General features: G+C 42.6%; 1 protein-coding gene across 3 annotated transcripts in view; it reads right to left on the bottom strand.

The window, feature by feature from the left end:
- Window positions 1–1,189: 1,189 nt before the first annotated feature.
- Window positions 1,190–27,361, bottom strand: part of LOC113019240 (zinc finger protein 708-like) — a 39,617-nt gene continuing 13,445 nt past the window's right edge. The window contains exons 1-2 of one of the 3 annotated variants that reach the window (XM_026162801.1): window positions 3,905–3,980; window positions 1,190–3,114 (exon numbers count right to left, since the gene is read on the bottom strand). In XM_026162801.1, the coding sequence (XP_026018586.1) occupies window positions 1,352–2,995 (1,644 nt within the window). In that variant the 5' untranslated portion in view covers window positions 2,996–3,114; window positions 3,905–3,980 and the 3' untranslated portion in view covers window positions 1,190–1,351. Of the gene's footprint in view, window positions 3,115–3,904; window positions 3,981–27,361 lie in introns of those variants that run through there. The other 2 variants (XM_026162802.1, XM_026162800.1) reach the window with 2 other exon arrangements.

Below are 27,361 nucleotides of genomic sequence, written 5' to 3'. Positions count from 1 at the left end.
TGACTGACACCCCCATCTGTGGACTCATTCCGCTTCCTGGGTACCAACATCACCCAGGACCTGAAGTGGGAGCCCACCATCACCTCCGTCATTAAGAAAGCCCAGCAGAGGATGTACTTCCTGAGGCAGCTGAAGAAATTCAACCTGCCAACACGGATGATGATGCAATTCTACACTGCAATCATCGAGTCCATCCTCACCTCCTCCATCACCGTGTGGTACGCTGGAGCCACTATCAGGGACAAACAGAGACTGCAGCGTGTTGTGCGCTCTGCTGAGAAGGTGATTGGCTGCAGACTCCCATCTCTGCAGGACCTGTACACCTCCAGGACACTGGGGCGTGCAGCTCGGATCTCAGCTGACCCTTCTCACCCTGGACACAGTCTGTTTGACCTGCTCCCCTCAGGCAGGAGGCTCCGGTCCATCCGCACCAGAACCTCTCGCCATAAGAACAGTTTCTTCCCCTCTGCTGTTGGACACATGAACAATAACCGTATGACTGTTCCCACCACTAACACATGACCCTACGCTGTGTTCACTGCATCATTCCATGTTTGGCACTGATCACCACCTGCACTCATGTATATATCATGTATATATCTATCTACTTAGCACTTTTAATTCTTATTTTTATTTTCATGTCTATTTAAGCGTAATTTATGACAGTATGTTTGCACTGAAGCACTGCAGCAATTTCCTAATGTTGCAAACCTGCTCAACATTTGGCAATAAAACCCTTTCTGATTCTGATTCAGAAATTAACCCTAGACAAAGTGAATCTGTGAACTAAGGTGTAGGTCTATTAAGTTATGTTGTGGTGATCCTCGAGTTGGAGGATGGGTGTTCATATTGGAGTACAAAAGTAAAACCAATGGAAGATGGACAAGAAAAGTTCAAAGCCATCAGGTCCTAAGTTTAGGAAAAAAGATTAAAGAAGAGGAGGAGAAACGAGCAAAAGAGACAAGTAAGCAGACTTGTCATTGGAAAATAGCAGGTCATGAATCCTGAAACAATCAGAATACTTTATTAATCCTTAAGGAAATTATATGGATTACAGTTATTCCAAGAGAAATTCTAATAATAGCAACAGTGACAGACTAAACTCCAAACAACACATTCTGTTACAGATTTTACACATTTAGGAAATAGCACTAATATATAAAGATCAATCAATTATAAATATCAAGGATTAAAAGAGTGGATAATAAATAAATATCAAGAAAATTGACAAGAATATTACAGAGTAGAAAAGGGCTTATGTAAAAAGGATGTAACTATTGCATATATATACACACACACACACACACACACACACATATATATTTATATATATATATATATATAATTAATATTAATTAACTCCAGTGTGGATTAGTTGATGATTTTTGAATGCATCCATGCAACCAAAACCCTTTCCACACTGACAACAGACAAATGGTTTAATGCCAGTGTGGATGGCCTGATGTTCTTTCAAGGAACTCATGCAGCTAAAAGATTTTCCACACTGATCACAGGTGAATGGTTTAACACCAATGTGGAGGAGCTGATGTTTTCTTAAGTTTCTACGCCGATTAAAAGATTTTCCACACTGATCACAGCTGAATGGTTTAATTCCAGTGTGGATGAGCTGATGTTCTTTTAAAGTTTTACTCTGAGTAAAAGCCTTTCCACAATGACCACAGACAAATGATTTAATTCCAGTGTGGATGAGAAGATGATCTTTTAAGCTTTTGCTGTGAGTAAAAGACTTTCCACACAGATCACAGGTGAATGGTTTATCTGTAGTATGGATGAGCTGATGTTCTTTTAACCAGTTACCATGAGCAAAAAACTTTCCACACAGATCACAGCTAAATGGTTTTAATCCAGTGTGGATGAGTTGATGTTTTTTTAAGTTGCCATTTTCAGTAAAAGACTTTCCACACTGATCACAGCTAAATGGTTTTAATCCAGTGTGTATGAGTTGATGTTTTTTTAAGCTGCTATTCTGTGTGAAAGTCCTTCCACACTGATCGCAGCTGAATGGTTTAATGCCAGTGTGGATGAGCTGATGTTGTTTTAACTTGCCATTCTCAGTGAAACACTTTCCACACTGAGCACAGAGGAATGGTTTATCTGCAGCATGGACGAGGTGATGTTCTTTTAAGCCATTACTCGGAGAAAAAGACTTTCCACACTGATCACAGCTAAATGCTTTTAATCCAGTGTGGATGAGCTGATGTTGTTTTAAGTTGCCATTTTCAGTAAAAGTCTTTCCACACTGATCACAGCTAAATGCTTTTAATCCAGTGTGGATGAGCTTATGTCTTTTTAAATGTCCATTTTCAGTAAAAGCCTTTCCACACTGATCACAGCTAAATGCTTTTAATCCAGTGTGGATGAGCTGATGTTTTTTTAAGCTGCCACTCTGAGTGAAAGTCTTTCCACACTGATCACAGCTGAATGGTTTAAATCCAGTGTGAGCGAGCTGATGTTTTTTTAAGCTGCCATTCTGAGTAAAAGCCATTCCACACTGATCACAGCTAAATGCTTTTAATCCAGTGTGAATGAGCAGATGTTTTTTTAAGCTGCCACTCTGAGTGAAAGTCTTTCCACACTGATCACAGCTGAATGGTTTAATGCCAGTGTGGACGAGCTGATGTCTTTTTAAGTTGCTATTCACAGTGAAAGTCTTTCCACACTGATCACAGCTGAATGGTTTTAATCCAGTGTGGAGAAGCTGGTGTTTTTTTAACTTGCTATTTTGGTTGAAAGCCTGTCCACACTGATCACAGCTGAATGGTTTAATACCAGTGTGGACGAGCTGATGTCTTTTTAAGTTGCTATTGTCAGAAAAAGACATTCCACACTGATCACAGCTGAATGGTTTAATGCCAGTGTGGAGAAGCTGGTGTTGTTTTAAGCTGCTATTATGAGTAAAAGCCTTTCCACACTGATTGCACGTGAAGCTTCTGTCTCCACTGTCAATGCGCTGGCGTCTTCTGGCCTTCTTCATAGTGATGAAAGTCTTCTCCACAGGGATCACAAGTCGTTCATCTGTACTTGCTGGTATTGGTTGGTTTTTGTTGAGGTCATAAATTTGGAGAGGTTTCAGCACACTTCCCCTTCTTTTGCCTATGATGACAAAGAACTAAAACAGTGACATGCACTTCACAAAACCTATTTAGTGTACATATACATACATATATCTATACATACATACATACATACATACAAAAACACACACACACCTAGTGTGAAAATTAGTAATTAATACAAGGGATGGCTATTTTAAAGAATCTATGCCCGACAATATTTTCACGGACCGGCCTTTAAGGTGTCGCGGATAAACGAGGGAGGGGCTAATAATCGGCTCAGTCATTTTTAATGATCGTTGCCCAGATCGTAATCGTGATTAAAATTCGATTAATTGAGCAGCCCTAGGTGTACTTATAAGTTCTTCCAGGGAGTCAAACTTCTCTGGTTTGTTGCCTTCATTTTCAGAGCAGCCAAAGTGTGCAGAGGATGTAATACTATTTACAAAATACGCTATCAGAGATTATCAGAGGGAATAAAGCACAACTGTGTATCAGCTGTGAAAAATGTATCATGTGCAACACTAGAACATATTAATAGATACTTTATTATACAACATGTAGAGTGTGTAAAGGTTACAAAAAATCCAGGACCAAAAACTGATCCTTGAGAAGCTTATTTTCGGGAGGGTTAAAAACGGCTAATTTCATCCATCCATTGATTTAATGTAAGCAGGTTGAGAACATTATTTTTCTTCAGCAGTGATTTGTCTCTCATTTGGGATAAACAAGCAAAATGTCACTGTGTACAGAATTAGATGTTATTATTATCATTAAAATAACAACCAATTAATGTCTGTAGAATAATGTTGGCGATTTTTCTTTGTCACCTTCGATGAAGAACCAATGTTTCTGACTACAGGTGCTGAGATGCTCCTCCAGCAGACTCTTCGCCTGCTGCCAGTCACCTGTGACAGCAAAAAGATTTTTATATTTAAGCCAGTTAAATTTATTGTATTATTGTAGGGCACTACTGCAGACCATTGTATTGTGTAGCATTATTTTGCCTCGTAGGTTCAGCACCAACATCAGAATCAGAAAAACCTTATTAATCCCAGAGGAAAACTAAGTTGTCATAGCAGGAAATATACAACAAACAACATGCACTCACTGAGTGCAGAAACAGAGTTATGATGGATAAATATTATATAAAAAGAGAAATATAGAGATATCGCAGGAACAAAAAGAAATTGGGGGGGGGGGGGGGGGGGGGGTGTTTACGAAGACAGCTGCTACGACAGCCTGCCGCTAGATCAGCGCCATCTTAAAAGACACATTACTGGTTGGTGATTCTTTTATTAAATGTTGAGTCTGTTGTATTCTATCCACCTCATCAAATCATAATACTCAGTACAACATCTTCATTTGAAGGAAAACAAATAGCTGAACACAAATGATTAAAAATATAAGGTCCTAAACTGCTGGAAGCTCCAAGCAGACAAAATGACAGGGGCTGAACAGAACGTACAGCCGTAAACAAAATTAGCTAAGAGAAAGAAACCCTGTAGACAGTTATCGATTTAGGAAGAAATTATAATGTACTCACTCTGGATCTCCTCTCAGAATAACCCGAACTAAAGATCCCCCAGCGGAGGAGGCCGGTTTTGTAGTTGGACTAGGAGAGAGACCAAGCTGTCCGAGCTACGAGAGCCTATATCTTTCCAATCACGTATGAGAAACATAAACGTGATCTGCCGGAGACCAGAAGGGCAGCAGTAAGAAAGCTCAGCACAGTCACACTATATTTGTCACACCACAAAAGTCTCCGTCGTAGATAACAAGTATGATGAGTGTGGCTATAATCATTACTCGGTAAGTCTACTTTCCGCTGTGTGCACGCGCAGTACTTCGTCTTCTTCTTTGTGGTTTGTCGGCGGTTGGCAATAACGACTCATTACCGCCACCAACTGGTAGTGATGTGTCCTGTGTGTCAAAGCTTCGAAGCGTGTGTCGGCTAATCTTGGGGGAGTTTTTGTAAAGCGCGTATCGAGGCTTTCTTTGATTACGTATGCAGTGACGTTCAAGGCCTCGCGGGCAGCCCGTACCATGTGACTGATTCAGGAACTGGCTCGCCGGTTCGCGCCAGATTCGAAATAAAATTGGCATCAAAACACAGCTGATTTCCCCCATCACATTGTGTTGTGGAATTAGATTACGTACGTGCTACATAGATACTTGAGCATTTCATCGTTGATAAAACCAGCAAGGTAGAGATTTTTTTAATCTCCTCTCTCCTTATCTCATCTGTTCTTATAAAGTATGCACACAGTAATACATATCCCAAATGATAAGTACCATAATATGAATAAACAACACTACAGATCCTATAATCTCATTTCTGTCTTTTAGTTTATTAAAAAGTGAAGCGCCACACGCTAGTTTGTCTCATTATCCAGAAGTACATAAGCATAATTATGCAGTTACACAATCATACCAAAACTCTGTCCTGATAGTTTCAATCAATCAATCAATCAATCAATCAATCAATCTTTATTTATAAAGCACTTTTCATACAGAAAAAATGTAGCACAAAGTGCTTTACATAGTTAAAAGCAGCCCACCCCACCCTCCAACTCACTCCCCACACTCTCAATACACATATATCCCCCCACCCCCACCCACACACACATACACACACGCGCACACTTAAAGAGTAAAAATTGGGCTGGGCTCGCATGAGCCAAGTGAGGAAACATTATAACAGGGAGCCGTCTGCACCGGGAGCCGGTCACAGACCGTAGCCTCCAGGCTGGGCACACAGCCGGAGGGAGGCCAAGGAGCCCCCCAACCAGGCTGAGAGGACCCCAGAGACCCAGCAGCCACGGTCAATAACAGCCCCGGTGCAGAGAGCGCCCTCCGAGGAAACACTGGAGATATGACGCAATACGATATATACAGGGTAAAATGATAAAATAAATAAGAACAGGATACAATATAAATATAAATATAAATAGAGTAAGAAGATTAAAAAATGAATAAGAATAAAATCAAAAAATATTAGGTAAATCCTAAATTAATAATAGAATAACAGGATAGAATAAATAAGCATAAAAAATAAATAAATGCTAAGTAAAAGCTAAATTAAAAAGGTGGGTCTTGAGCCTGTTCTTAAAAACATGTACGTTCTCTGCGGCCCTGAGCTCCTCCGGCAGGCTGTTCCACAGACGAGGACCATACCACTGAAAAGCTGCCTCTCCGTGAGTATGTGTCCTGACTTTAGGGACAATCAAAAGGCCAGTACCAGAGGACCTCAGGGTCCGCGAGGGTTTGTATGGTAAAAGCAGATCTGAGAGATAAGAAGGCCCAAGACCATTAAGACATTTAAAAACCAATAAAAGAACTTTAAAATCGATCCTGAAACACACGGGGAGCCAGTGCAGCGATTCTAAAACCGGTGTAATGTGGGCCCGCCCTCTGGTCTTCGTCAGCACACGAGCTGCCGAGTTTTGCAAGAGTTGTAAATTTGAAATATTCTTCTTAGGAAGACCAGAGAGCAGGGCATTACAGTAATCAATGCGACTGGTAATAAAAGCATGCATCAGCATCTCCGTGTTGGCCCGAGAGAGAATAGGGCGGACTCTGGCTATATTTTTTAGATGATAAAATCCAATTTTGGTTACATGTTTAACATGTGGGATAAAACCAAGCTCAGAGTCAAAAATAACACCCAGGTTTTTCACTTGTAGCGAAGGACATAGTGAAAATGCCTATAATTTAGACAAGAGTTTCTCTCTCTGAGCCTCAGGACCGACAATTAAAACTTCAGTTTTGTCCTGGTTAAGCTGTAAAAAGTTTTCTGCCATCCAAGATCTTATATCCAAGATACAGTTAAAAAGGGCATCCATTGGTCTGGTGTCATCAGGAGACACGGAGATGTACAGCTGCGTGTCATCAGCGTAACTGTGGAAGTTCACTCCATGCCTCCTGATGACACTGCCGAGAGGCAGCATATACAATATATATATATATATATATATATATATATATATATATATATATATTAGGGGTGCAACGATACACAAAATTCACGGTTCGGTTCGATACTTTGGTGTCACGGTTCAATATTTTTTCGATACAAAAAAAAATGTTCATGCCTTTTTAATTTGTCATTTATTAAAATTATAAATATATATTTTAACTCAAAAGTACAGTTTTTAAATTTAAGCCTAACCCTTGTGCGTGTTTTTTATTTTGACAGCGAATGCGCACCTGCGGACCACTTATGTGCAGCCCTGGTTATTTAGCTCGTCATATTGCAGCCACAGAAATTATTTTGTCCATGAAACCATAAAGCTGCACTTTCTTTTTGCCTTATACTCTGATTTGTCATAACTTCTCCGTTTTGTGGTAAGCTTTTCTTTGGCTGTCACTTCTTCACCCTGACCTGTCTTATTTGGCTCAGCAGAACTAAAATATAAATCCTGCTGCTTTTACACACGCACTCACATAACGGTCAGCGATTCTCTGCGCGATCAACCTCTCACATGTTTAAGCTTGCTGCGGGAGATTTCACTTGTCATGTTTGCATAGTAAGCTAACGATTAATAAGACGATGTCAGAGGAATTGGTGCACAAATTATCATCACTCACAGATCAGTGCTGTCGCTCTCTATACACAGTTCGCACGATTGCAAAGTGAAAGCAAAAAAACAAGCGCAAATTCAAACGCGATTTCAATATGTCACATATTGACAGTGGCTCACCGATGCCAATGACATAATTACCCAGCTACATTTCTGAAAGAATGCAAAAGCATTGACATATATTTTTCCTTCCTACAATAGCCCGACGGGCAGGGAAGAGATAGATTTTGGTAGCCCGACTGAAAAAATCGCTAGCCCCAGGACGTCGGGCTAGCGATATTGCGAGCCCTGTATCTGATTGAGGAATCACTCATCTTTGGAAAAGAGAGTTTATTACAGAGAAATGTCTCTTTCCAAAATAAAAGCTATACTATCCGCTTCTTCTGGGCTATATTCTCAGCAGCATAAGGAGAATCATGTGCTAACAGCTGTCTAAATGACTCGGCTAAAGTTAGTAGCATGCTTGTTGTTTTTGTCTTTGCACTAGGATGATGTCGGCGTAAATGTGCAGTCATATTCGTTGTGTTCCCACTAGTGCTTTCAGGTTAATCTCATTGAAATGACCTTAACGCCACAACACGGCAAATCTCCGTTAACGATCTACCGCCGATCGCCCCGTGCATGGGGCTAGACGGCCAACACGTTAACGAGCTAACTGCGCTAACACACTAGTTCCCACCCATGTAATTGAGCATTGCATGGCACATCCAACATACTGTTTTACTTTAGTCCATGACTCGCTTACCTTCAGGGTCATACGTCACATGAAAACCAAAATAATTCCAAACGCCAGATCTGAATGAGGGTGGGGGAGGTCCATGTTGCAAGGAGAGCTTAACTTCTGTCTTGCTAGCTTGCCCTGCGATCTTCCTTCTGACTATGCTGTCTATGTTGAGCGCTCAGTGGATCTGCGCTGGACAGTGCAGCCTAGGCGGAGTAGTCGAACACAGATTCACTGAGCGCTCAACACAGACAGCATCGTCAGAAGGAAAGTTGATAAAATAAATTACAAATGTTGTATTGTTCGATACATATGCGTACCGAACCGAAAGCACTGTATCGAACGGTTCAATATCGATACGAATATCGTTGCACCCCTAATATATATACATACAAAAATATATATACACACATACACATATATACACACACATACAAATATATATATATACATATATACATACACATACAAATATATATATATATATATATATATATATATATTAGGGGTGCAACGATATTCGTATCGATATTGAACCGTTCGATACAGTGCTTTCGGTTCGGTACGCATACGTATCGAACAATACAATTTTTTTCAATTTTTTTTTTTTTTTTTTTGTGTCCCGTTTGGATCTATAGCCATCAGAATTGTTGTCTTGAGGCCAAGAAAGATGCCAAGAGGATTTATTTTAAGTGGATCATCATATTGGTCCATTTGATTGACCTTTATTATAATTATGAATTTATTTTATTTTCAGTTGCAAACGGGACAGACATGACTGTGGGATAGGACAGGGGGAAAGAATGAAAGAAAGAGGGGGAGAGAAAGAAAGAAAACCAAAGGGGAGAAAAAAAAAAGAATAATACAAAATTTATTTTATCAACTTTCCTTCTGACGATGCTGTCTGTGTTGAGTGCTCAGTGAATCTGCATTTGACTACTCCGCCTAGGCTCGAGAGTGCAGCCTAGGCGGAGTAGTCGAACGCAGATTCACTGAGCACTCAACACAGACAGCATGGTCAGAAGGAAGAGCGCAGGGCAAGCTAGCGAGACAGAAGTGGACCTCCCCACCCTCATTCAGATCTGGCGTTTGGAATTATTTTGGTTTTCATGTGACGTATGACCCTGAAGGTAAGCGAGTCATGGACTAAAGTAAAACAGTATGTTGGATGTGCCATGCAATGCTCAATTACATGGGTGGGAGCTAGTGTGTTAGCGCAGTTAGCTCGTTAACGTGGCCGTCTAGCCCCTCTGTATAGGGTAGCTCGTTAACGGAGATTTGCCGTGTTGTGGCGTTAAGGTTATTTCAACGAGATTAACCTGAAAGCACTAGTGGGAACACAACGAATATGACTGCACATTTACACCGACATCATCCTAGTGCAAAGACAAAAACAACCAGCATGCATGCTACAAACTTTAGCCGAGTCATTTAGACAGCTGTTAGCACAGGATTCTCCTTATGGAGACCTGATATGTTTAATATGCTGCTGAGAATATAGCCCAGAAGAAGCGGATAGTATAGCTTTTATTTTGGAAAGAGACATTTCTCTGTAATAAACTCTCTTTTCCAAAGATGAGTGATTCCTCAATCAGATACAGGGCTCGCAATATCGCTAGCCCGATGTCCCGGGGCTATCTCTGCCCTGCCTGTCGGGCTATTGTAGGAAGGAAAAATATATGTCAATGCTTTTGCATTCTTTCAGAAATGTAGCTGGGTAATTATGTCATTGGGTGAGCCACTGTCAATATGTGACATATTGAAATCGTGTTTGAATTTGCGCTTGTTTTTTTGCTTTCACTTTGCAATCGCGCGAACTGTGTATAGAGAGCGACAGCACTGATCTGTGAGTGATGATAATTTGTGCACCAATTCCTCTGACATCGTCTTATTAATTGTTAGCTTACTATGCAAACATGACAAGTGAAATCTCCCGCAGCTTAAACATGTGAGAGGTTGATCGCGCAGAGAATCGCTGAGCTTATGTGAGTGCGGCAGGATATATATTTCACTACGATGACCTGGATGACTGAGAACCTTCACAGACAGATATATATTTTAGTTCTGCTGAGCCAAATAAGACAGGTCAGGGTGAAGAAGTGACAGCCAAAGAAAAGCTTACCACAAAACGGAGAAGTTATGACAAATCAGACTATAAGGCAAAAAGAAAGTGCAGCTTTATGGTTTCATGGACAAAATAATTTCTGTGGCTGCAATATGACGAGCTAAAAAACAACACGCACAAGGGTTAGGGTTAAATTTAAAAACTGTACTTTTGTGTTAAAATATATATTTATAATTTTAATAAATGACAAATTAAAAAGGCATGAACATTTTTTTTGTATCGAAAAAATATCGAACCGTGACACCAAAGTATCGAACCGAACCGAACCGTGAATTTTGTGTATCGTTGCACCCCTAATATATATATATATATATATACATACTAGAGATGGCATGATACCACTTTTTTGTGTCCGATACCGATACCGATATCATAAATTTGGATATCTGCCGATACCGATATGAATCCGATAGTGTTTTTTAATCAACAAAACTGTTTTTTTTAATATCTTGCTGCATTTTGTATAAGTTCATACTCAAGTTTAAAACAACAACTACACTAAAGCTATTCTGTTATACCTGTATGCAAAAAAAAAAAAAAAATTTCATAGTTCAGCAATACTGATCAATCTAATAAACTTAAACCTACACCATCCTCCCTATTCTGGTATTTTAAAGAGTACTTAGCGTAAATATTAAGCAACCTAACTAATAGGGTACCAACTCCCAGCAACAACAAAAATAAATAAATAAAAAATAGGGAACCACCCCTCACGCTCCACCTCATGATGCTTAATCGACGTAATCAACCTTAATTTGATGCAGTGTGAAAAAAAAAATGCACAGAAATCAATTATTTTTCAAGAAATATTAAATAGATTCAACATCTTTCTTCAACAAAATTGCAGACTGCACAGATGGTACCTTCCCAAAGGAAAAAGTACTATAGCTTACTAGGGTATATATTAGACTTAATAGTCACTATATACAGTAATTGACTTCTATTCATTTTACATCAAATTAAAACTTTGGGTGTCAGATAATTATTTATTAAAAGCTAGACATTTTAAATGAGAATAAGAAAGAAAAGTATGTCTTTGTGCCCCCTTTTCCCTGTTAATGCCCTATCGGCCCCCCTGGCTAAACTTTGCTAGATCCGCCCCTGCACAGTTACCAGCGTCAGCTGCGTAGAAAAAGATCCTCGAGTAGAAAGTAATATTAAATACATTCTAACAACAGCTGATCAAGCTTAAACGTGCTGCTGTTGTTCAGCCGCTGGTTTCCTCTTTCTGGTGCAAAGTGGGCCAAAAACAAACCAGAGATGGACTCGCGACAGAAAAGCCGATCAGCTGATCATTAAGCAGTTTCATGATTGAAGTAGCAGCAAGAAGAGGCAGTCGCTTGTTAAGCTTAACGCAGGAATGCTTTACAAACATTCAGAGATGGACTTACACACTTGCTTTACTTCTCTTGGGGATAACTTTGTCGGAGATGAAATGCCGGGTTGCTAGCGAAGCTCCAAATGCTATCCAGACCACCGACAGGTCCCGCATGTGTATATATATATATATATATATATATATATACATATATATATATATATATATATAAAAAACACCCAGCACGCCCCTGCGGGCGGTTTATCCTTCAAGCTCGGGTCCTCTACCAGAGGCCTGGGAGCTTGAGGGTCCTGCGCAGTATCTTAGCTGTTCCCAGGACTGCGCTCTTCTGGACAGAGATCTCCGATGTTGTTCCCGGGATCTGCTGGAGCCACTCGCCTATCTTGGGAGTCACCGCACCTAGTGCTCCGATTACCACGGGGACCACCGTTACCTTCACCCTCCACATCCTCTCGAGCTCTTCTCTGAGCCCTTGGTATTTCTCCAGCTTCTCGTGTTCCTTCTTCCTGATATTGCTGTCATTCGGAACCGCTACATCGATCACTACGGCCGTCTTCTTCTGTTTGTCTACCACCACTATGTCCGGTTGGTTAGCCACCACCATTTTGTCCGTCTGTATCTGGAAGTCCCACAGGATCTTAGCTCGGTCATTCTCCACCACCCTTGGGGGCATCTCCCATTTTGACCTCGGGACTTCCAGGTTATACTCGGCACAGATGTTCCTGTACACTATGCCGGCCACTTGGTTATGGCGTTCCATGTATGCCTTGCCTGCTAGCATCTTGCACCCTGCTGTTATGTGCTGGATTGTCTCTGGGGCATCTTTACACAGCCTGCACCTGGGGTCTTGCCTGGTGTGATAGACCCCAGCCTCTATGGATCTTGTGCTCAGAGCTTGTTCTTGTGCTGCCATGATTAGTGCCTCTGTGCTGTCTTTCAGTCCAGCTTTGTCCAGCCACTGGTAGGATTTCTGGATATCAGCCACCTCCTCTATCTGCCGGTGGTACATACCGTGCAGGGCTCTGTCCTTCCATGATGGTTCCTCGTCTCCCTCCTCTTTCTTGGGTTTCTGCTGCCTGAGGTATTCACTGAGCACTCGGTCAGTTGGGGCCATCTTCCCAATGTATTCTTGGATGTTCCTTGTCTCATCCTGGACTGTGGTGCTGACACTCACCAGTCCCCGGCCCCCTTCCTTCCGCTTAGCGTACAGCCTCAGGGTGCTGGACTTGGGGTGAAACCCTCCATGCATGGTAAGGAGCTTTCTTGTCTTTATGTCAGTGGCTTCTATCTCCTCCTTTGGCCAGCCTATTACCCCAGCAGGGTACCTGATCACGGGCAGGGCGTACGTGTTGATGGCCCGGATCTTGTTCTTACCATTCAGCTGACTCCTCAGGACTTGCCTGACCCTCTGCAGGTACTTGGTGGTTGCAGCTTTTCTAGCGGCCTCTTCATGGTTCCCATTCGCCTGCGGGATCCCCAAGTACTTGTAACTGTCCTCTATGTCTGCAATGTTGCCTTCTGGTAGTTCAATCCCCTCAGTTCTGACTACCTTCCCTCTCTTTGTTACCATCCGACTACACTTCTCCAGTCCGAACGACATTCCAATGTCATTGCTGTATAGCCTGGTAGTGTGGATCAGTGAATCGATGTCTCGTTCACTCTTGGCATACAGCTTGATGTCATCCATGTACAGGAGGTGGCTGACAACTGCTCCGTTCCGTAGTCGGTATCCGTAGCCAGTCTTGTTAATGATCTCACTGAGGGGGTTCAGGCCTATGCAGAACAGCAGTGGGGACAGAGCATTTCCTTGGTAGATCCCGCACTTGATGGTGACTTGTGCTATGGGCTTGGAGTTGGCCTCTAGTGTTGTACGCCACATCCCCATTGAGTTCCTGATGAAGGCTCTTAGGGTCCCATTGATCTTGTACAATTCTAGGCATTCCAGTATCCAGCTGTGGGGCATTGAGTCATAGGCCTTCTTGTAATCAATCCAGGCAGTGCACAGGTTGCTCAGTCTGGTCTTGCAGTCTCGGCTGATTGTTCTGTCTATCAGTAGCTGGTGTTTTGCGCCTCTGGTATTCTTGCCAATTCCTTTCTGTGTCCCGCTCATGTATTGACCCATGTGCCTGTTCATCTTAGCCGATATGATGCCTGACAGGAGCTTCCATGTAGTACTGAGGCAGGTTATTGGTCGGTAGTTGGAGGGGACCGGTCCCTTCTTGGGGTCCTTGGGGATCAGGACCGTCCGGCCTTCGGTTAGCCATTCCAGGTGTCTCTCGTTAACTAGCAGCTGGTTCATTTGTGCTGCCAGACGCTCGTGGAGTGCAGTCAGCTTCTTCAGCCAGTAGGCGTGAACCATGTCGGGCCCTGGTGCTGTCCAACTCTTCATACTGGAGACCCTTTCTTGGATATCTGCCACTGTGATGTTTACTTGACCCTGTTCAGGGAGGTCGCTGTGGTCTGCCCTCAGATCCTCTAGCCACTGAGCATTGCCGTTATGGGTTGCGTCCTTCTCCCATATGCTCTTCCAGTATTGCTCCATCTCCAGCCTTGGTGGTGCTGTTCTCTTATTATTATTATTGTTTCCTTGCCACTGAGAGTACACCTTTGCTGGTTCTGTGGAGAACAGCTGGTCTCCTGCCTTCTATCTCTCTGGTGTACCTCCTCAAGCGGCTGGCCAAGGCTGTGTGTCTTTGCTTGGCAGTTTACAAGGCCTCAGGTATGGACAGCTTGCTGTATTTCTTAGGCACCTTATTTGTCGCACCTTTCTGCAACTCCGTTAGTTGGCTAACCTCCCTCCGTGCTACTTTGATCTTGCCCTCTAGCCTCCTTCTCCATGGAGGGTACTGCCCCTTGTGGCTGTTCAACTTGTAGCCAAGCATCTCACTGATCACTGCTGCCGTATTGTAGATCAGCTTGTTAGTGTCGGTAATCGTGGTTGTAGGTATTGCCCGTAGTGCTGCATTAACATCATCTAGCAGACCTTCTGAGGGTACTTCACGTAATCTTGGTAACCGGCTACGGGGGACACCGTACGCAGACAGCATCAGATCTCAAAATGGTGGAGCATTGATAGGGATGGGTATCGAAAACCGGTTCTTGTTGAGAACCGGTTCCCACTGTTTCAATTCCTTGGAATCGTTTGCCACTTTTAAAAACGATTCCCTTATTGATTCCAGTCGCCCCGAATGACGTCATCACGTTGAGTAGCGTCTTTTACCCAGTAGGAAACACGGCGCCTGAGCGGCACAAACGCTCAAAAGTTTGGTTACACTTTATGAGAAAGGATGACAACAGGGCAACGTGCAATACTTGCAAAGTAGAGATTTCATCAGAGGGAGGAAACACTACGAACATGCAAAAGCATTTGCTCAAAAAACACGCGATTGCTTTCAACGAATGTCGTGTTTTTGATCCGCTCCGGACTAGCGAAGCTCAACCCAGCAGCAGCGGTAGCGTTTCCACGTCCTCTCCCGTTAATACTGCAGGTAACTAATCAATTAGCATTGCATATTATGTTAGCGCGATTTACCTTATTACAAAACCTGCTATTACTGTGCGTTGCATTTAGTGACCATGATGAGACAGACAGAGTCTGGCTCAGATGCTGGCAGTTCTCGCTGCAGTCTACCGGTAGCGTCTCCTTTCAGGCCTGGATAGACGAATGTCACCGAGCAGTGACTAAGTTTGTGGTCAAAGGCTTGCACCCATTTGCCACAGCAGATGCCCCCAATTTCACTTTGGTAAGTGAATGTGTTTAATTGTAGGCAGGACATTACTGGATATTCTTGTGTAATTGCTACAGAATAATTTATGTTAAACTTTGTTATTGCTACAGGAGAATATTTATTTTATTATTTTACATATACATTTTTTTTCCTGGGGACCCTGTGACACCCCATTGAAGAGCCGTAGGGGGTTAGAGCCATGTTACTCCTAAATTTCTATCTTGTTCAAAGAGAAGATATAAAACACAGTTCTAAGCTAATCGACTTTAGTGTTCTCCTTTTTAAAAAAAAAAAGAATCGATAAGAGAATCGATAAAGGATCGAATCGTTAAACAGAATCGAAAATGGAATCGGAATCGTTAAAATCTTATCAATACCCATCCCTAAGCATTGATCAAACTCTTATAGCCTCTAGTGGCCCCCACCTTATCATAAAAGCCTAAACATTCACATTTTTTCTCTCACACAGCGCCTAAGCTACGACCTTGGCTCACTGTTTATCTGCTCCTGCTGAGATGGGGCAGAAAACTCCAGTATGTTCTGTTCTCTTCTAATCAGACAAATAAGGCGATGACTTTCTGCGAACAGTATTTCTTATAACTCAGCAGTATAATGCATCATAAAACAATATCATTCATTCACAATAAATCAGCAGTCTAATATAATGCAAATCAGTTTAACAAATGCAATAGTTATCACCTTCTTCTAATTCAGGAGAATAATGCAAACTAAAACTACATAATAATTCACAATCTTTAATTAGGGATCTAACATGGCATAAAATAATATTATAATCCCACACTCCCCCTGATGAGCTCTTTAGAATAAAGAGCTCACCTACACCCTGTAATCCAGTGTGGCCAGGTTCATCTCTTCTCACTCCTGAGGCCCTTTGTCCCCCTGTTGGGTGAACCATATGTGAGATGACCTCTGAGTTTGCGCAGTTCAGATGCAAGAAAAACTATTATTACAACAATAGCAGGTACAGATGACACTCCCCAGTCCTCCCACAGCTTTATTTTGGTGCTACCTTATACTCTTCAGACGTACTCAGACTAGAACCTCTGTCCAAGGAGCTTTTAGCCTTTATTTTATTGCTGCAGCTACCAGTGTCTTCCAGTTGGGTGATCCTCTGCTCTTCTTTCTTCAACCTCAGGGGTTAGACAACCCTTCAGTCGTTGCACAGATCAGGGGATTATTCTGCCCCGATTTCAAACAACGATCTGTGTATCCTCGGGTCCTGTGTGCCCTGTGTATCCCCCAGAAAAAGAAACAGGAAAGTGTCCCCCTTTTGCCCAAGAGCCTCTCGAACCTCATTGGTCTGGTGTTCCTGGATTTCCGCCAACCCCTTCATGGTTATTGCTGTGTTTATGGGATCCATCCTTTTGAGGTAACTAATCGGAGCCCAAACGCCATGACACTTGAACCCAGTTGGTGTCTCGGCAGTCACTGTGTCTGTCTCTGTTGCGAAGGATCCTCGTATATTTGTGACCTCGTCTGGTGTCTGTTCCTTTCTCTGTAAGAGACAGAAAACCAAAACTCTATACCTAGCTCTAATAATCTAATGTTGTTATCTACTGATCTTCTGGTGATTCAGAATTGGTTTAGAATATTCAGAATGTCCCAGGGACTTATTCTAATCATATCCTATGTGTGTGTAAGCGTGTTTGCATTTAGCCCTCTGTACTCAAGGCATTTCCTACACTTTATCAGTCCGGACCATCACGCCGAACGAAGCTTATGACCTTCAAAAGACCGAGTGCCAACTCATTATAAGCACATTTGCAGTGTGTGTGTGACAAAGTGGGTGAGAAGACCATTTGTCTACATTCTTAGTTAACATTCTTGTTTTGATTTAACCATATTTCACATGTAATCTGCAATAGGCAAACATCTATTATCCCGGGTTTGTTTATGTTCTGCACTTTTACAGATTATATAATATAACATCTTGGTTTAAATCAATTCATACAAGTTTGTTAAGTTAACATGTTATTTCTTTCAACTGTTAATTTGTATTGTTTTGAACTTACCTTTACCTACCTGTCTTCCAGAAGGAAAAGGAGGAAATGTAGTTCTACTTCCTGCTTTATACCTTCTGGGTTCATCTGAGGTCACAGGAAGGGACCAAGTGCAGGAGGGGAAGAATTCTTATAATTTAATAAAGTTGATTTTAAAGGGTTTATAAAGAAATAGAGTTAATGTTGTGATATGTATTGATTACACCAGAGTTTATGTTGCCAGTCAAGAGGAGTAGTAGAGGATGAATATAATCATGTTCATCTCACCTACCTACTGAATGGAATAGTCCAGAGGAGAAAGTGTTTGATTAAGGGGACTATTTAAGCAGACGAACTCAGGTGTTTCGGAAGAATGGTTCAGGTCAGTGTAGCTGTGTGCAGTTTGACCTTAATTTCCGTTGATTTAAGTTCAGTTATGTTTATTTGAATTGAGTTAATTATAGAGTTGAGTTTCTTATTTGTTTCTTTGTAAATATTGTTGGGCCACAGAATGGTGAATAAATCACTTGCTACACTGGACAGCATCAGTCTCCTGCACTTCTTTGACCGCTTAAGTCGAGTCCTACCACAGTGTGCCTGAAAATTATTATTAAAACCACTCATTTTAACAAAAGACATCAAAAACAAATTAGCCATTTTTAATTCTAACATTTGCCCCCCAAAAATCATGTGTTTGCTTCCGCCTACTGTCCCACGGTTTCCTCTCCAGTGTGGTACTCAGCTTCTCATGAACACAGGCATTTTATCATCTAAATGCTATTCAGTTCATTTCAATGATTAATGCATAAACATGGAAATAATGATTTATGCTTCTCACTGGATCTCTAAAAAGTCCGGAAACCTCTATTAGCTTAAGCTTTACCATACCTACGTCATTAAAACACAAATGAAGTCATAAAAATGTTCATATAATCCTTGTTTGATGTTAAAACTCAACTTCCCCCCCTTTTTTGACACATTCCCATGTGTCAAATCAACGGAGCTAGAAAATCAAAAGAAAAGGTTAGTGACCTCCTATCTTAGAAGGTATGAGACCTCCTCCTATCCAGTGTCTTTGCTCCAGTCCTGTCAGCCTGTGCCAGGAAATGAAACCAATTTAATTGTCATGTTAGATCTATTCAACTCCTGGCTCCGCCCAGAGCCTGCGTCTGCAGAATTGCCAAGAAACAAAACCTGTAATGATATGAACTTCACTTGAATATGAACTTGTTGACTACTTTTGACACAGCAAAGGAAGATTCTCTCCTCCTCGAGGACAGGCACTGACTCCCACTTATCTCCTGGAGCCAACTGTCCCTTATAGAGACACAATATTGCAGCTACAAGGTTTTGCAGATTGTTAAGTTGATCTGTGTGTAATGCTCTGAATCAGGTATGTAATATTAAATGAATGTCGTTTAATTAACTGCCCCTACTTAAAACTTAGCAAAAGATATAACTGAATAAAAGATCACCAAGAAAAACATGATATCAGTGTTATGTAAGCGCGTGCGGCCTTCTATGCTCGAAGTCACTCCAGTCCATAGATCAGCCAAACATCGCGTTGACCGTAGCTTTTAACCCTTATTAACTTGAGCACAACTCTATAATGAGCAACAAACTGCAATATGTATAAAAATGATCATGGTTACACCTGCAATGAAAGATCATATGATTATCCTGACACCTGTAAATAGAAGATTAACCTGAGGTTATAACAATCACTGTAATACAAATGTTAATGTATAACAATGTAATGTAACAATGCTTGTTATATGATTCTGATGTAACAATAATGCTGATGCTAAAATAACAGTAAAACACCCCCTTTTATCCCGTTTATAAACTTGACACATAAACGTTTATAAATGCCTCTTTTAAATTTTATTTCCCCCTGCTTTTCCCTTACTGACCACAGCAGGGGAATCTTTGTCTTGATTCAGCCATGAATCCAGCTCACCTGATTCATCACTGAGCCCCACCGTGACTGGCATCTGACAGGGTGGCGCTGCATACTCTTCCTTTAATGTCTCTATGTTCAATCTGTTAATTAGAGTGCTTAAACATGAAGTAGACTACGTCATGAATGCTTTAAAATGCTTTAAAAGCATCAACATCAGCTCTTCTCTGACAGCATGGTGGGAGTTTCTAAAATTGACGGCGTCTTCATTAATCCCATGCAAACGTACACCTATCTGGAACAACCCTGACATATTACAAAACAATAATATGATAAACTTTTCAGATTGGAGTGGTAAAGGAATCAAATATTTAGAACATATACTAGAAGGAACAGAATTTATTTCATTTGACGGACTAGTTACAAAATATGGGATCAACAAGAAAAGATTTTTAGAATATCAACAAATTAAAACCATAGTAAAAAAGAAATTTAAACCGGGTCAAGTTGAACTACAAACACCACCAAGTGTGGTTCAATTTCTTACTCTTAAAACAAATTACTATCCAAAATATACAGAATGCTTTCTAAAACAGATGAATCAATATCACTTCCTATTGCAAAATGGGAAGCGGATTTATCAGTTAACTTAGACCTAAACTTCTGGTCTCAGATTTGCTTAAAAACCTTTTATCTAGAGCTGGGCGATAGAACGATAACGATATGTATCGCGATATAACTTTTACTCGATAGAGAAATTAAGCTATCGCGATAGACCTCGCCGCTCTTGTTCTCTTAAAAAAAAAAAATAAAATAAAAAAATAAAAAAAAAAGGTCAGCCGATCCAAATTCAGTAGCGCAGAGCCGAACCAATCACAGCCGCAGCGTCACGTCGCGTGACTTGTTACGTACAGCACAAGTGCCAAGCCGCACGTGTGTTTGTTTGGGAAGCAGCCAGCGGGTAATGGAGGAAATGAGTGTGCCGACTAGAAAAATCAACCGAGCGTGACCGAAGAGAAAACAGATGATGGTTCCAATGCCGGAGAGATTGTCGAACGGAAGAGCCATAGAAGTTCCGTAGTGTGAAGGTATTTCAGCTATTTCAAGTCTGACAAAAAACAGAGTAGCGTGCACTGTAAATTGTGCCGAAAGCAAGTCTGGAAATACAATAAACTGGTGCATGCGTCACACTGTGCGCCACGTTATTGTTTCGGTGAAATGAATTTCTACAATACTGTTACTGTTAATTCTACTCTCTGCAGTGTTTAAATGCTTACATATACACACAGTTACTGTCCGTCCACACATACGACTCGGTTCTGCTTCTATGCCCCAGCTTTGTTTACTTTTTCCCACCGAGGCTTCTAGACTTCTGATTGGCCAACATTTCGGCACGGTTAGGAATCTAGCGCCACCTGCTGCTTTGGCATGTTCATAGCAGGGTTTTCCTTCATTTCTGCCTTTATGTGTGGACGGGATTATTTTTTAAAACGAAAACGGAAAATCTCAGTTTTCAAAAATACCCGTGTACGTGTGGACGTAGCCTCAGTCTCTGACTGGAAGCGCTAATTCGTCATTCGGCTTTTGTCAGACTAAAGTAACTGTTAAAACTGTTTGAAAAGCTAAGCTATACAACAAGGAGAGATTGAGAATTCCCTTTTAGTTCTCAGTTTATTTGATATTGACAAAAGTTAGTCAGTTTTGTCTGTTCTTCTGTAAAACAAACTAAGATTTATTTTTAGAATTAATATTTTGTTTCTAAGTGGAATTGACAATTTAGTCTGTTTCGTTTGTTCTATTTTGAAACTTAGACGCTTTAGCGGCTGCCTTTTGTGTAGTTTGCAATATTTGCCTTTATTTATCTGAAAAAGTCTCATGTTCCTTAAGTACATCTACCCTGTTGAACTTATTATGGGAAATAAATATTTAAATCAAAACAAGCTGCTGATTATTTCACATTTTACTTGTGAGCAACGGCACATTTAAATCTTACAAATAGTTATTTGGCTTATATCGTGATGGATATCGTTATCGCCTGAAATGAAAAAAAACATATCGTGATATGAAAAAATCTCATATCGCCCAGCTCTACTTTCATCTAATTAGAAATCCCAGTCTTCAATTAATTCAATACAAAATATTACATAGAGTGCACTATACAGGTCATCGGATGTTCAAGATGGGCTTTACGTCTACCAACAACTGCTCACACTGCCAAACCAATTCACCGGACAATTATATCCACGCTCTTTGGTTCTGTCCACCAGTTCAGAAGTTTTGGCGCGAGATATGTGAAGACTTATCGAAGTGTCTGAAATGTAACATTCCAACTTCCCCCTTAGTGTGTTTGTTGGGCAGCTTAGATAATGTCACTTCAGAAAAGAATATAGCCCATATGGTTTTCACTGCCCTATGCATAGCCAAGAAAACAGTCCTCATGAACTGGAAATATAAAAATAATCTTAATTCTAACCAATATAGAAATTATCTATTAGATTACATTAGCCTTGATACAGCCTCTGCCACCACATCAGATCAATTGCTCTGGGCTCCTTTGATCAGCTCCATCACCTAGTGGGGGTGGGGGGTCATAGTTTGGTCCCGCCTTCACTGTTGTGATTGGTGTGGGAGTAGGGACAGGCTTAGGGCGTCGGGGGGTTCCCCGGAGGCATCTTCCTTGGGGGGGCTCAACCCGGGGTAGCGGTCATGTCCGGTTAGGGGCTCTGTTGGCTCTCAGGTGACTGTTTCCTCGCGGCTGCGTGCAGCGGGGCTAGGGGAGGGTCTGTGCTGACGGACGTGGGTTACTGACCTGGTAGCCTGGCTGCCCCTGGGTGGGTCCGGGATGAGCGTGAGGTTCTGGGGGCGCTCCGTCTCTGGGCTGGGACCCGGACCGGGCCTCGGGGGCTTGGGTCCTGGTTGGTGTGTTGCCGGGGTTGTGGGCGGGTGGGTGAATGGGGGCCCAGCCCTGGAGCAGGGTGCCGCCGGTGCATCGAGCCACCTGGGGGGCTCTTCAACTGGTGGGGGAGATTGTCACATCTTGCAGGAGCTTTCCTCTCCTCAGGAGCTCCCTCTGCAGGAGGGGGAGATACAGGAGAGGTGGAGGAAGATCTCAGCCTGGGTGTTTATTGTCTTATGTAGTCTGGAAGATGAGTGGATGGTGGGGTGGGTGCAGTTTTCTCTGTGGTGGGGTTGGGTGGACTGTCCCGGGCTCTGTGGGGCCGGGAGGCGCTGCTGCACTGGGCCCCGGTCTGGATGGGCCTGGGCCCCCTTTCCCTGGCGGGTCGCGGAGTATGGGGGTGCCTACTGGGGTCAGCGGGGGAGCTGGCCCCAGGGAGGGGTCACTTGCCCCTCCCTTCCTTCCCTCCCCATCTCCAGCTGCCTCCCTCTTCCCGCTCCACCACAACCACCCACACATGCAGGACCTTGGAGTAGGGGTATGTCACCAGGGTGCAGAGGAGGCTACCCCCCCCCCCCCGTCCCCTTCTGGCTGCCTCTGCCTCAATTTTATCCCACAACTTAGACATTCACATTACTCACACTCTCATTACACATACATATAGGATCTTGGGGGTGGGCACGATACACGGAATCCAAAGTACCATCAGGGTGTACACCCCACCCCTGGCGTCGTTGCCCACCTCTCAATTTTAAATACACATAGACATTGAGGGCTAGCAGGAGGGACCATGCGCTTACCTGCTGCTCTCTGGCAGGCAGCTCCATGCCCTCCTGGGTTTTAAATGCACCTTAGAACACAAATGCATCAACACTACAATGAGCGAGTGGAGGGAGGTTTGGAGTCTTCTCTCACCCCCGTTCTCTGCGACCTGCTGGAGCGGGGGGGGCTAGGAGGAGGAGTTGGCCGTCCGACTGCGGTCTGGAGTGTGGGGCCTTCCTGCTGCTGCGGAGTCGGGGCGGTCTGCCTCCCCCCACCGCAGGGAAAAGGGCAACACCACCTGGGTCTGGGTGCAGTTCCCCCCCTCAGGGGCAAGGGTACCTAGACCCGGTTTGTAGAGTACGCTTGGGGAGTGTGATCGTGTGTACAGCGTCTCTTTATGTCTGTCTCCACGGTGGTTGAGTGTGGAGTAAGTGCATATGAGAGCATGAGGGTGGGAATGGATGTTTGTATCTGTGTGTGCCTGTATGTCTGTGTCTATATGTCAGGTTGGGTGTCAGGCGCCACCTCTCTGGGGACATCTCAGGCCCTCCAAGGTTTGGAGGCCTATCTCCCCCTACCACCACTTCCCCTGCCAGTGGCGGACCCCCTCAGACATCGGTGCGTTGGTGGCTCTCTGTGTCCGGGGATGGGCATCCAGGTACACACCGGCTCACTCCTTGGCGGCCGCCCATCGGGGCCTGGAGCCTGGGGCTCGCTCGGGCCACCTCGGAGGTGGGGTGCCCCCGGCCTCTCGGCCTGGGGCTCGGTCACTCAGGCGCGGCTGGCTGCCGGCGGAGCTCACGGGCGCGTCACTGCAACTCCCCCTGGCTGAGTGAGCCCTCATCTGGGACTCTCCTCAGCTCTTTCTGGGACAGTGGCGCGGCTGCCCCTCTGTTGGTCTTCCTTGGTCTCTTGTGTTCTGGGGGCCTCTGGATGTCTGGAGTTTTGATCTCCTCCATACCTGCTTCATGCCCTGGAGGACGGGGCTGTGGCCCCCCCACACCCTCTAGCAGATTATTACAAGAAGGAACCTTTTAAAAAACAAAAAACAAGCGCGTCCATGCTCACAGGTGTACACACGGGTGATCACACCCACAAACTGCACCCTTTTTGGCTCCTACCTCAGGGCACACTGTGTTCTGTTGGTCTTGTGTGCTGCACAGTGGTGTTTAGTGTTTGGTATTTGCTGTCGTATTCCCATGTATCATTGTGGTGTTGTTTGTTCTGTTGCTCTTGTTCTCTTCTGCTTGTTTTCTTTTTTCTTTCTCAGCAGGTGATCCAGGTGATTGATATATGCATTTTTTTTCTCTGCCCGTTCTGTTGGTTTTTGTCTTTTGCCCTTCTCCCCCGTCCCTCTTCTCAGCTGTTTCTCTTTCCCTCTTTCTTTCTCCCCTTCTTTCCCCCAGTCAAGTCTGTCCCGTATTCAGTAAGTGAAAATAAAATAAACTATAAAAGGTGAATCAAATGGACCATTACGGCAAGGCTGGGATGGTCAATTTGGTAAAGTAAATCCGTTGGGCATCTTTCTTTGCCTTTAGACAACAATTCTGATGGCAAAAGAGCCAAACGGGACAGGCAAAAAAAAAAGAAGAAAAAAAAAAGAAAAAAAGAAACAACTCAAGTTTATTCCACCTGGTCTAATTTTTCAAACCTGGGAATTGCCACTTGGCAGTGCGTAATGATAATTTTTGTCATTAATTAATTGCTTGAGTAATGTCTGTCAGGAAACTGCTTACATTTTGTGTCTAAGATCACACCTTCTAATTGCTCATTTGGCCATGAACACAGCTGAAAACTGGAACATAATTCATTTTCAAAGATATAACAAATGGTGACAATTAACACTGAACTTAGCATTAAATAATTAAATATTTTCTATAGTCAAAAAAAAAGAAAAAAAAAGAAAAAGAAAAAAAGAAGTAGACTACGTCCACAACAAGTCAATACAGCTGTAAATGTGGCCAATTATCAATCTATTACCAATCAATAACAAAAAATAGCTTTTATTTTATGCATGCTTTTAGTCAACCACTCACCCAGAGGATTTCCAATCCCAGAAAATTCCTTCTCCTCATTTAATGAGTCCGTCCTCCTTCCATGCCCTGGTAACTGGTCCATCCAGAGCCATATCATCTTGAAATATACATACAACAAGCCAAACCACACCTTGGTCACACCAACCCTTTTCTGCCCTGAAGATGTCCAACGCCATCTTAGTCTGGACCAGGGTTTTAATAGTTTTGCAATTTTCATTAGTTTTTATTTTTATTTAGCTTCGACTTCAGATTTTCAATTTTATATCAGTTGTAATTAGTTTTTACCAATTGTTTGCTAGTTTAGTCTAGTTTTTATTTTTTGAAAATCCTTAGTTTCAGTTTAGTCTAGTTTTGATTAGTTTCTGTTTAGTTTTGGTTGTGTTTGCGATAATTAAGTGCAACAAAATCCCAGTTTCATCATATCAGTCATGCTCTTGTGCTTATCCTTGGGTATTGAGACTATTAACTCTTGCAGCACCAGGTGTTTGTAATTTTGGTTCAAGTGAATTGATAATATTTTTGAAGGCAATTGACTTACACAGTTATGTAGATGTCCCCGTCCTGTTGTCTTGGGATGCATCACGCTGCCTTGCCTGGGGTTAGCTTCTGTTTTCTGGGGATGAGGGTTGAGTGTGCTCCCTTACCTTTTCAAGGTAAGCTAGGTTAGCCTTCTTGTGTGAGCTTTTCAAGTGCACTTTAAGGTTTGTGGGATTTTTTTGTTTTATACTGTAAATGTCCCTCATAATTTGTCTCTTTCCACTACAAGACACTTGCTTTATCCAAAACACAGTCATATTCAAAGTAATCCCAAATTGGACTCTGGTGCTTTCTCCCGACTTTTCCTAACATGATTCTGCGCGTGGACGGAGCAGCAACACAGACGACTCGACTAACGTACTGCCACCTGCTGGCATAATTAGACAGCAAGCAAAAAATCTGGAAACTAAACTTCATTTTCACCCTTGACTATTGTAGGACACGCACACATCAATAACGAAAATGTTTTTTCACTTCTAATTTTCGTTATTTCATTTGTTTTCGTTAATAATAATAATAACCTTGCTCTGCACACTGGAAAGGTAAATGGTAAATGGCCTGTATTTATATAGCGCTTTTCTAGTCCCTAAGGACCCCAAAGCGCTTTACATATCCAGTCATCCACCCATTCACGCACACATTCACACACTGGTGATGGCAAGCTACATTGTAGCCACAGCCACCCTGGGGCGCACTGACAGAGGCGAGGCTGCCGGACACTGGCGCCACCGGGCCCTCTGACCACCACCAGTAGGCAACGGGTGAAGTGTCTTGCCCAAGGACACAACGACCGAGACTGTCCAAGCCGGGGCTCGAAACGGCAACCTTCCGATTACAAGGCGAACGCCCAACTCTTGAGCCACGATCGCCCCTTCATAAACATAATCAACATGATCAACATTTTACTGCGTGTTATTTCACCATCTTATCGATTCAAATGCTCCATCCTCCATCCATAATGTGACATTATGTTTATCCACTCTGTCTCTAAATGTTTGAAGAATTTTCCATGTTTGGGGTCAAATTTTGAGAATTTGACTATAAGTGAAAGTTTTGGTGTTATCACCCCCTTCGGGGCTTACCTTTCCCAGTGTTGATGATATTCCTCCCTATTCTTTGCAAGTACCCCCTTTTGGTGGCGAGAAACTGTTGGTGTGGTCAAGTGGGTGCTGTAAAAACAAACGCTCAGGACAGAACAGTTATCAGTCATGTACTTACATACAAAATTAGCATATATTGAATTTCATATTGATCATCTGAGTGGAATGGTACATTTTAATTTTAATTTATCAAAGCTAAACACAATAATTTTTCTTTATTTTGCTCTTGTTCTTGTGCAGCACCACCTCTCAGCACATGCCCCTGTCGGTTCTATCCTACTTTTAAATTGCTGACTATTTCAAGAAAGCATCTAAAAGACGGGGACCAGTGTTTATCATTACATATCTCCATTTTGAGTGTGACAAGTCTATCATTCCCCTGTTATTCATAGACCTCAATAGAGGGTTTTTGGCTTTTTTTTATTTTATTTTATTTTTATCTCTCTAAAAGTTAATTGACTCTTTACAGTGGCCCGCTATGGTTAATAATAACATGTTCAGTCATGAGTGAAATCAAACCTTTTCTTCACTTTAGCATTTAACATTCCCAACGATATAAT

Source organism: Astatotilapia calliptera, chromosome 3, assembly GCF_900246225.1.
Source record: "Astatotilapia calliptera chromosome 3, fAstCal1.2, whole genome shotgun sequence".
NCBI lineage: Eukaryota > Metazoa > Chordata > Actinopteri > Cichliformes > Cichlidae > Astatotilapia > Astatotilapia calliptera.
This window is presented reverse-complemented; position numbering and strand designations above follow the sequence as displayed.